At 40.0% G+C, this 11,125-nt stretch overlaps 1 protein-coding gene across 1 annotated transcript; it reads left to right on the top strand.

The window, feature by feature from the left end:
• LOC140844149 (olfactory receptor 8K5-like) lies at nt 1–945 on the top strand. The gene has a single exon (XM_073215626.1). The coding sequence runs from the start codon at nt 4–6 to the stop codon at nt 943–945; it is 942 nt and encodes a 313-aa protein (XP_073071727.1). The 5' UTR covers nt 1–3.
• The last annotated feature ends 10,180 nt before the right edge of the window (nt 946–11,125 follow it).

Genomic DNA, 11,125 nt, shown 5'->3' with positions numbered 1-11,125 from the left:
CAAATGGAACAAAAGAACCTCACATCGCTGACTGAGTTCATTTTGGTGGGGGTCACAAGGCAGCCTGAGCTGCAGGCCCCACTTTTTGGGGTCTTCCTCATCATCTACACAGTCGCGGTGGTGGGCAACCTGGGCATGATCGTCTTGACCCAGGTGGACTCCCGCCTCCACACACCTATGTATTTTTTCATCAAACACCTGGCTTTCATTGATCTTGGTAATTCTACTGTCATTTGTCCCGAGATGCTGGTAAATTTCACTGTGGATCAGAATACCATCTCCTACTATGCATGTGCCACGCAGTCGGCTTTCTTCCTGATGTTCATTATCGCTGAATATTTCATCCTGTCCGCTATGGCCTATGACCGCTATTTGGCCATCTGTCACCCTCTGCTCTACAATGTCATCATGTCCCAGAGACTCTGCCACGTGTTGGTAGGCATTCCATACCTCTGCGGTACCTTCCAGGCTCTACTGTTCACTATCAAGATTTTTACATTGACTTTCTGTGGCACTAATGTCATCAGTCATTTCTACTGTGACGATGTTCCCTTGCTACTTATACTCTGCTCAAATGCACAAGACATAGAATTGTTGCTCATAGTATTTTCAGCATTTAATTTGATCTCTTCTCTCCTGGTAATCCTAGCATCCTACGTACTGATTTTAATAGCCATATTTCAAATGCATTCTGCAGAAGGCAGGAAAAAAGCTTTCTCCACATGTGGTTCTCATGTGATGGTGGTGGTTGTGTTTTACGGTTCTCTACTATTTATGTACACGCAGCCCAAATCCACTCACTCCTTTGATACTGATAAAATGGCCTCCGTGTTTTACACGCTGGTGATCCCCATGCTTAACCCCTTGATCTACAGCTTAAGGAACAAAGAGGTAAAAAATGCTTTCCACAGGCTCTTTAAGAATCAGTGCAAACTTGGTATCTAATATTCAATGTGGGATATTGTTCTAATAAACTGAAAAAGGCAAATGTCACAGTAATATTTCTAATAGATATAGTTACTTTTTTTTGATCCACAGCAATATTAATTATAGCTTGCAAATGAAAATAGATTACTTCCCTTAAATTCAGCCAAATGAATCCTTATATTTTAGGTCTCAATTAAATGTTACACTCTGTCCAACATTTCTTGCTTTTGATTGTTTCATTTAATTTATCCTATAGAATCTCACATTTTCCCCAACAGAAATCTTGCTAAACTCTATGTCAGTAAACAAACTATTTGTTTAATCAAGTTTTGTTGTTGTTTTTTTTTTTCTTAAGGGCAAGTATCTTCTTAATCTTGTTTTTGTTGTTTTTTTCTGAATCAAGTGTAAACAAAGGAAGCCACTTGCAGACAGCATATAGGGGGATTATGATTTTTTAAAACAATCCATTCTACCAATCTCTACTTTGGGAGAATTTAATCCATTTACACTGACACTTTAAAAAAAAACAATTATACTCTCCAAAATGTGAGAAGCTACAGTAATTATATGTAAGATAAATAAAAAGGAAGTTACATGAAAACACATCACAAAGTTAGAAAACAAATGATAAAGAAAAATCCTTAAAAACAGATGAAAGATAGTTTATGAATAGATGAAGAAAAGATTTATCACTGGTCTATTGGCAGGAATAATATGTCATAAATCATTGCCTTATGTCAACCTATAATTATATATCCAGTTAAAATATCCTCAGTTAAGACGGGTAAGATTCCTCAAGGGAGGAACAACCTAAGACAGGCACAGTCGCAGGGGGGCCATCAGGTGAGAAATTGGGAATCAACAGAGGTGAGGCTTAGAACCTCACCCCCCTGTTTTGAGAGAAATCTTCTGCATCCGTGGATGTTTTGTTGCCCTTGTCTAGCTTGGATTAATATTTAGTCTATAGGCACAGACCTGATCATCTACATTTGCCCTCTTACAGCACTAAATTATGTTTTCTACCTTTATCTTGCATCTACCTACCACTTCAGCATTTTAATAATAATAATAAAAATAATAATAATAATAATAATAATAAGGGAGAAATGTGGGATTCACATATAAATCAAGTATAAAAATCAAATGAATATGTTTATGTCACTGTATTCCTATTATGTTAATATGTGTGTGCAAATTAGTTAGTAGTTTAAAACCTATATGTACTTAAGTTACTCTACAAGAAGATATGTCAAAGAAATAATCAATCCTCCTATGTTTCCTTCCATATGCTACCTCTATAGCTTTTCTTCTTCCTTCCTAATTACAACCCTTAAATAGAATTCGTGCCTCATATCGAATTTACCGAGTATCATAATTCCTCCAGGTGACAAAGATACCTCGAGACAAGTGCTGAGCATAGAAGCCACAGGGCATAAATCTGCAAAGAAGTAAAAAGCTAACCTTTTCAAACAATATGGCTTCTCTCTCACTTACCAACTTTGCATCTCCCTGTATGGCCCCGGAAGATGACTGGTTAGCCAGAGACGGGTAAGATTCCTCAAGGGAGGAACAACCTAAGACAGGCACAGTCGCAGGGGGGCCATCAGGTGAGAATTTGGGGATCAACAGAGGTGAGGCTCAGAACCTCACCCCCCCTGCTTTGAGAGAAATCTTCTGCATCCGTGAATGTTTTGCTGCCCTTGTCTAGCCTGGATTAATACTTAGTCCATAGGCACACACCTGATCATCTGATCATCTACATTTGCCCTCTTACAGCACTAAAATATGTTTTCTACCTTTATCTTGCATCTACCTACCACTTCAGCATTTTATTAAAAATAAAAATAATAATAATAATAAAGGGAGAAATGTGGGATCAATATATAAATCAAGTACAAAAATCAAACGAATATTCATATTTGACCTGATTGTTTATAGGCCATAATGCGTGATCAAAACCGAAAGTTTCTGTGATGAATGCCCTTGTACTGTTCACCATGTAAGAATTTATTCACTAAGTAAGAATTCATTCACCATGTAAGAACTTGTTCGTTATGCTTCAGAAGATTGGAGACTGACGAGAATTAGGCTTGAGATGGATTAATGAATGTACATTGAGCATTGACCCCCCCCTATACTGAATTTTATTGTTGTTAACAACCATTTGATCAATAAATATGAGAGATGCCCTCCCAAAAAAAAAATCAAACGAATAATTATATTTGACCTGATTGTTTATATACTTCATGATGCGTGATCAAAACCGAAAGTTTCTGTGATGACTGCCCTTGTACTGTTCACCATGTAAGAACTTATTCACTATGTAAGAACGTGTTCACCGTGTAAGAACCTGCTCATTATGCTTCAGAAGACTGGAGACTGTTGAGAATTAGGCTTGGGGTCGATTAATGATTGTGCATTGAGTCCCCTATACAGAATTTTATTGTTGTTAAAAACCATTTGATCAATAAATATGAGAGATGCCCTCTCAAAAAAAATATCCTCAATTAACAAATGCTTTATTAGTGAATATTGTACAACATCTAAGAAGTCATTCTTTCATTTTCTCATGCATGATGTGCATACATGTATGTATGTGTGCATGTGACTGTGTTTGTGTCCAATAGAGGCAATGAGATTGTTTAATTGATATGCTGACAAAAGACAATCTAAAGTTTCCAGTGTTCAGTGATATTGTATGATTTACTTATTCAGTTATACCCAGGCATTAAATACTTTTAGCTTTTTCTAATGGGATATGGTCACAATTCTGTACTTCCTAGAGTTATTATATGGATTATAGGATTTAATATATACAAAAGTGCCTCACACATAATGAGGTCTCTATCAGCGCTTGATATTGTAAGGGAGGAAGAAATTTCTTCTACCCTTCAAGGTTCTCCTGGCTGCTCTAAGAACCAAACTGATATGAGATGAATTAAGGGGAGAAAAAAAATCAGTTTAATTACATATGTACAGGTAAGCTTTATACACGGGTTCAAAGATATTCAGAGAGAATGCGGTACACATGTCATCCTGAACCAAGGAGAGGGTGTCAGGGATCTGAGGACTCAAAGGAAATGGGAAGTAATTTATAGGAATATTAACAGTAAATACTTGATTAAAAAGAAAAATTTACTGGCCACATAAAAACAATGGCAATAGAGGGAACTTTTTATCAATGGCTCCATGCCCTTCCCTCCTGCCTGTTACCCTGGTTCTCATGGTCCTGTAGCTGCTGCAGGGGAGCCTGTCCTCCAAGGGCAGGTCCTTCATCCACAGCCTCTTTGCGCAGGTGGGGGATGGGGGGTGGGGGTCAAAGCATCTTCTTCAGTCTATTGAGCCTTGACGGTTTTCAGCTCAAAATAATCTGTTTGCAAAAGTGACACAACTTGGGGGCCACTCACTCTGGACCCCTATAATATTCATTTATGTTCTTTCCACTTGGCCTTTTTAGATTAGTCTCCATTAAAAGTTCATAAATAATCCCAAAAGCCAAGTCCTTTTTCCGCAAAAGAGGGATGTATGAATGGAAGATCATTAGAATAAGTAATTCAATAGACAGAAACACCAGCTATGACAAATGTGGACAAGATATTAATAACAAAACTATAAAATTTACATATAACAGCATTAGATTTTGTAATGGGTAAACTAGCAGAGAAGTATTACAATGAGAGGTATTGAAATGCAAGTTTAGTGGTTAGAAGTTTCCTAGTCATGTCCTGATGCATCAATCCCCAACAGCTCAGAAAAGTCTTTCTATGTTTTGCAATTTTAAACAGAGACAATCATGTCAATAAGGTAAGGTTTATGGTTTGGGTTTAGATTTTAATTTCACAAATTACTTAAATATTTTAAAAAGATGACATAAAATATAGATAGATCTCTTGACATACTTAAAAAGATTTTGGGTAACAAGAAGTAGGTCATAGTAGCTGTATTGAAACAAGCACTTCAAAATCTCTTGCCCCCTTCAAAGCATACTTTACCAACGTTTCAATGAATGTATGTTTCTGTGGATCTCAGTCTGTCCATAATGATGCTAAAACTCAGCTGGGCCTACAATCCTTTTGAGGAACTTCCACATTTACCTGCCTGAGCCAATGTTTGGCTGGACCAGCCCTGGTGGTTCTTTTTATGATTGTAAGATGAATATGAGGGACCACTAGCAGGAAACTGAAAAACAAGGTCTCTTACTTAGGTCCTCCTGGATGCATGGTGTAGGGACCAAGGGCAGGCGGCTCCAATATGTGCCACTCACTGTGAACCGCAGATGATTTCAGAGTTGAGAACAATCCAGGCCCAAGAGAACAATCGAGACCCAAAATACTCAGAAAAACTTTAACCTCCCACCCTCCTCCAACCACACAAAAAGAATATAGACAGAAGACATGCTCCAGGAAAAGAGCTAGCACCTCACATGGCTATATTCTAATGTAAACTAGGTGTGGGAGACAGGAAGGGATGTGGCTAAGCCTGTTAAAATTCCTCTTTGTGCCCCCTCATAGTTATTGTGCGGACCAGCAAACAATTGTCTATCAAAGTTGGGTTCTTTTCATATTCCTGAAAATTGCTTCCCTTGTCATTTTGACAGAGGGCAGAGACAGGAGACAAAGTATCATGATGAATTTTTCAAAAAAATAAGATTTAATGCATATTGAATGATACTGGCTGAGATGCTCCTTTTCCCAGGATCGTGTCTTGGAGGTGATAAAGAATGAAGCCAGCTGACAGGAGAATGGAGCAACCAGCATAGTTTAATAAAAGAGTGAAAGAAGAAAGGAAAGTTCCTGCTTACCAGGAGGGGGTCCAAGGGAGGACACCGTGGAGCTGCAGTGTCCAGGGTTTATAAGCCCAAAACTGGAGAAACCATGCAAGTGGCTGGGAGTTGTTGCTGGGGACTCCTGCTGTGGCTGAGCTAGCATCAAGGGAAAGAAAAACTCACCTGGTTTCTCAGGCTTTTTCCCAAATGTCCAGGATGAGACTTCCTGTTTACTGAGAAGACTTGACCCTAGGTCCCTTCTACCTGTGCCTTACTGGGACCCTGAGTTCTATCTGCCTGTGTCTGGGTTCTTGAGTTCCAGCTGCCTGTGTCTGACAGACACATGCCTAAGAAGAGGTAACCCTAACTGCCATTAAGTACAAGGGCAAAGACCACTCAAGCTACTTCCTGCTGGCAATGGGGGTGGCTGGGAAAGGCAGTCTGGTTTCACTCTCTGAGTTGTCTATCTGGTGGCTCATGGTAAAAGTCATGAGACTGTCATAGGGGGTTCCATTTGCATCACCATCTGAAGCTGTGGACTTTAAACCAGAGGAAATAAATTTAATTAGAACATTATGTAAACATGGTCCTAATATGAGAGCTTGGAAAAGCATCAGTAGGGGTCCAATCAAGGGAGTAGCCAGGATGCCCAGTCCCTAAAATGGGACTAAACTCTCCCATGATTCTGAGAGCTGCTGACAATCTGAGAGGCTCTATTGGCTGATTTCTTTACTGTCTGTCAGGCAAAGTTGTCATGGTCATGGAGAACTCTTAGCAGTGGCTGAGATGGACAACAGCACATGAAAGGAGGGTGCAGCTAGGTTGTGGGGTTGCTGATGTACATCCTTATCAGCATGAGGGGTGGGTGCAAATCTCTGTCCAGGCAACATCTGGGGTCAGATCTTCTGTTCTGGAGGGAACAAACTTGGCAAGGAGATTAAGAATGCATGGCTGAATATGAGGCCTGGGAGCAGGAAGCCTCCAAGTTAAATGAAGGGAGGAAATTAGAAAAATTAGAAATGTTTGGAGAGTCATATCCAGGTATTTTGTGGAAATCGGAACTCAGGGTCCAGTCTGTTTTATATTGACTAGAATTAGAGTCTAGTATCAATTAGTCTGTACTACTGAAACATACCTCTTTCCTCTCTAAAAATCACCCTCATTTTTATTAGTGGTAACCATATTAAGCTTCAAAACACTTGGCTTGATTATTTACATAAGTGCAGCAAGAACAGTGAATGATCAGGCTCTTTTAAATGTGCTTTGCTGGAATTTTACATAAGGAATTTCTGATTGAACTTTTGAAGGTTTCTTGAAGCCAGGAAATCCAAGCCAAACTTGCCATCAGGTTTTGCCTTCAGTACCTGAGGTGGAGGGCTGTGGCTTCCCATCCTAAGACTGAGACAATATGGATGGAGGATGGAGAGGGGAAGAGCAGCCAATGGGCTGAGCTCCAGGCAGTATGGCTTGTGATCACCCAGGAGCCTTCCCCAACAGCTGTCTGCACTGACAGTTGGACCGTACTGGGAATGACCCTGTGGCTACCAACCTGGTACCATGCCAACTGGATGGCTGGTCACTGAACCCTTTGTGGGCAAGAGTTGTGGCAAGACCTATGGGCCTTTGGTCAGTCTAACGCTGTTACCACATATCATGTGGCCAGTCATTTGCCTTTGGCATCCACAGGGAATGATGAACCACACACATTGGCCCATGTGTATTGGCTAGAAGAAAAGCCTGCCTCTGATGTAGCCCAATGGTTATGTCAATATTTGTTGCTTGTGTGGCAAAAGACAAGGTGGGCTGTAGCTGTCAATGGGTCTTGCTGTTGACTTTTGAGGAAGTCAGTGGAGACCAGAAGGAGTTCCTGGTGTGCTTTAAGAGGGACTTACACTGTGTCACACAGCAACAAGAGCCAGAAATAAAGGGGGCAATACCCCCTTTGTCAGGTGGCAGATAAACTATATTGGGCCTGTGCCCATGTCCGAAGGGTATCGGTATGCCATGACTTGTGTGGACACACCTACTGGACTATCAGTTGCTTCTCCTGCATTTCATACAGATCAGCAAACCACTAAAAGGGTCTTAGAGTTTCCCTTTGTAGCCTATAGCCAACCACAGGTATTGAGAGTGATCAAGCCACCGACTTAACTGGACATGCGTTCCAAGGATGGATGCAGCAATTAGGAATAAAGTGGAAGTTTCAGGTACCATGTAAGTGTCCTGGGGCAGGTGTGATAGACAGGTGCAATGGTTTGTTGAAATCTGGCCTGAAGGTGGACATCAATAGTCTACTGGGCTGGTCAGTTCACTTATGGGCAGTGCTACAGTGTTTGAATGAGAACCCCAAAAAAGGAGTCTTGGTCCCCATGGACATGCTAATACACATTGCTGTTTCTCCTGTACAGCTGAATGTGCAAAGGAAGGAGGTGTTACTGAAGCCAGGATATTGTCATCAGAGTAACATTGTGCTGCCAGCTCCAACTTCATTAAACCCTGGGGACTCTACTGAGTGGTTGTGGCCCTGGGCATTTTGACACATGGATCAGCAATGGCTGGCCCTTCTGGCTCCTTGGGGAAAAGGCCTGGAAGCAAACCGTGTGTGTTCTTGGAATAACAGCAGAGTGGCCCCCAAAGATCGTGGTAGTGTGCCCAAAATGTCCAGGAGGTAAGAGCATCTTTTGGAGGAAGTTTTGTTTTTTCGTTATGGCCAGGGATGTACCTCCCATAGCCCCACATTGACCCATGTGTAACTCCAAAAGAGAGTGGGATGAAAGTCTGCTAGACTAGACCAGAACGTGATCCCATTCCCACCACTTTCCTTTCACAGGACCACTCTCTTACATGTATCCTACCTTATAGACAAGATTTGCCTATGCTGGTATCATTAAAACATGTATCTTATCACACTTCAGGTTATTTTCCCCTATAGTTCCTGTGGCCTGGACCCACCCCGCTAGCTGCAGCTGCCACATGATGACTGCTCTGAGCTCCCTATACATTCAGCTACTAGCACCTGTGAGATGGGTGAGCTACGGACTAAATCTGCATAGGACTGAATTTAGATGAATCCTCCGGCTTGAGGATTATCATGGTTTCCTTGCTTTTGCTACTGTATGCTGTGAGTCTGGTTACAGTGCTCCATTTATCTCGCACAAGGGCCATTGTGAAAGATCAGGAATGAGTATCTTATGAGGCAAGATTTCTGGATTGGTGGGCTGTGGGTAAAATTGCAATAGTTCCAGAATCTCTCACCTGGCCTTACTGCATTGCCATATCAACACATTATTATAAGGAAGAGCAAGGGCATATCAGGATCAAATAGGTTGGGTCCCCATTTTCCTGCAGCCGGTTTGCAAGAGAGCCAGGTGACCAGAATGGATGACTGCTTGTGGGTAATAAACGGGTTTCTCCCACTTTATTTCTCTCTTTCACTGATATCATTTCAAAGGCATTTTGCCCTGGGCTGGGAAAATATTATCCCCCCTGGGAGTTATACCTTGCAATCATGTTAAGGCTAGATATTTCAAAATTGAAAATGACAGCCGTCCATCACATCTGAGCTCTCCAATGCAGCAGTGAGTAAATATTTAAGTATAAATTAAAGCTAAGTATAATAAAATTTCAATCCTTAGGAACTATTTCCAATTCAAGTGCTCAATAGCCATGTGTGACCAGCAGCCATTATATGCACACACAGCTTATGGAAGACTTTCTTAACTGCAGAAGTTGAATTACTTAGAGCTGCCGTCTAACTCTCTGAATCATCTTTTTAGAACACCAATTGAATAACATTTCTCAAGGAAATATTATCTGTTATCCACAGTTTTCAGTGCAGTCCTAATGAAAGAAGATTTCCCAATATAAGTTAGAAGTTCAATTACAGCTTGAGCAATGCAGGGCTCAGGGCACTGACTCCCACACAGTAGATGTGTGTCTGAGTTTGACTCCCCAAAACTTAACTGATAGTTAAGTTCGATTAATAATAAATAATAAGAATAATAAATTCAAAGAAAAAATTCTGTGTAATGATGATAAGGTCATTTCTAGTTTTTTCGTTACTTTTGAAACTGTACAGTTTCACTGGGATAACGTTCTGTAAAAGTGTTTTCCATGGTTACTTTATCATTGATTCTGTGAGAGTATCTTTATATAATGCAGGTCTCCATGGAACTGTATGTATCAGTCATGTTGTTTTGCTCCTTTGCTTGAATTGACCCTTATACTTTCTCACTAGAGAATATATAGGGTGTCTTGGATAATTAGCAGGCACCACAAGACATTAAAAAATTCTCTCAGGTGATTTGGACATCTTCCTCCTCTTCAGGGAGCATCACAAACGGGAGGAAAAGCATAAATTCTCTCCATTCATAGAAAAAGAGCAAGTTAGGAGATGAAAATCCAGTTCCTCATTAAAGGTGAGTGGATGGGAATTGTTGATCTCATCATCATCTGGGTGTTGGTCATTTACTATGATTCTGAGCTTCTGACCATGGACACTGTTATGGTCACTGACAGTTGATTCTTTCTCAACACCACAAACAGACATTATCTCCTTTGTTAACTGGAGTTCTCTGGAGTAGTATGGTATTTTTAGAGCATTAGATTATGACTATTCTATGACTAGATTTCATAGACCCACTTGATCTGTGAGAGGTGTAGTGGAATTTGAGTATTACAACTGAAGGGGAAACTTGAGATAACTGGAAACATCATCACTGATTTCATTTAATAGAAGCTATTAATTAAAGTTAGAATTTCCAGATGAAACACAGGACATCCCATTACTTTTGAATTTCAGATAAACAAACCATTCTTAGTAAATGTCCTATGTAATACTTGATGTACATTATTTTATATAAACATATCCAATGCAATATTGGATAAAGAATATTTTAAGATATGTATTCCCCAAGCAATATGTTATAAACTGCAAATCATTTTAATATAAAGACTACACATGAGCGTTTAGATGTTTGAGGAGTTTGTTTTCCCTTTTGGGTTGTTTACTACTTGGTTGTTTTTCCACAATAGGCTTTACAAACTGATTGAGTAGATTAACAAATAAATGAAATTATTTTCAAGTATTACAGAGAAAGTTCTGAACCTCAAAATATTCCTAACTTTTATCACCATGCCTTAAGATTAAAAAGTCAGTCATCCCTTTGCATACTTTTTTTATCCTGTCTTCTTTGGTGGTTAGTCCTAAATGGAAGTATTTAAAATGTAAATCAGGATGCTCAAAACTGCTCAGAAATATCCTTTTCCAAATAAGCTTGGGCAGGGAATTAATATCTCTATAAGATGATAGCAGCAATTCTTTTTGATAAATACCCAGATGTTGGATGTTGAATCATGTAAGAACTGCTAATCAAAAGGTGTGAAGTTTCACTTATGCAAGATGAATAAGATCTCGTGATCTGCTGTACAACA

Source organism: Manis javanica, chromosome 11 (genome assembly GCF_040802235.1).
Source record: "Manis javanica isolate MJ-LG chromosome 11, MJ_LKY, whole genome shotgun sequence".
NCBI classification, from domain to species: Eukaryota; Metazoa; Chordata; class Mammalia; order Pholidota; family Manidae; genus Manis; species Manis javanica.
This window is presented reverse-complemented; position numbering and strand designations above follow the sequence as displayed.

Excerpts from the sequence above, each read along its gene's own strand:
- LOC140844149 (XM_073215626.1), top strand. The coding sequence starts at position 4 with ATGGAACAAAAGAACCTCACATCGCTGACTGAGTTCATTTTGGTGGGG.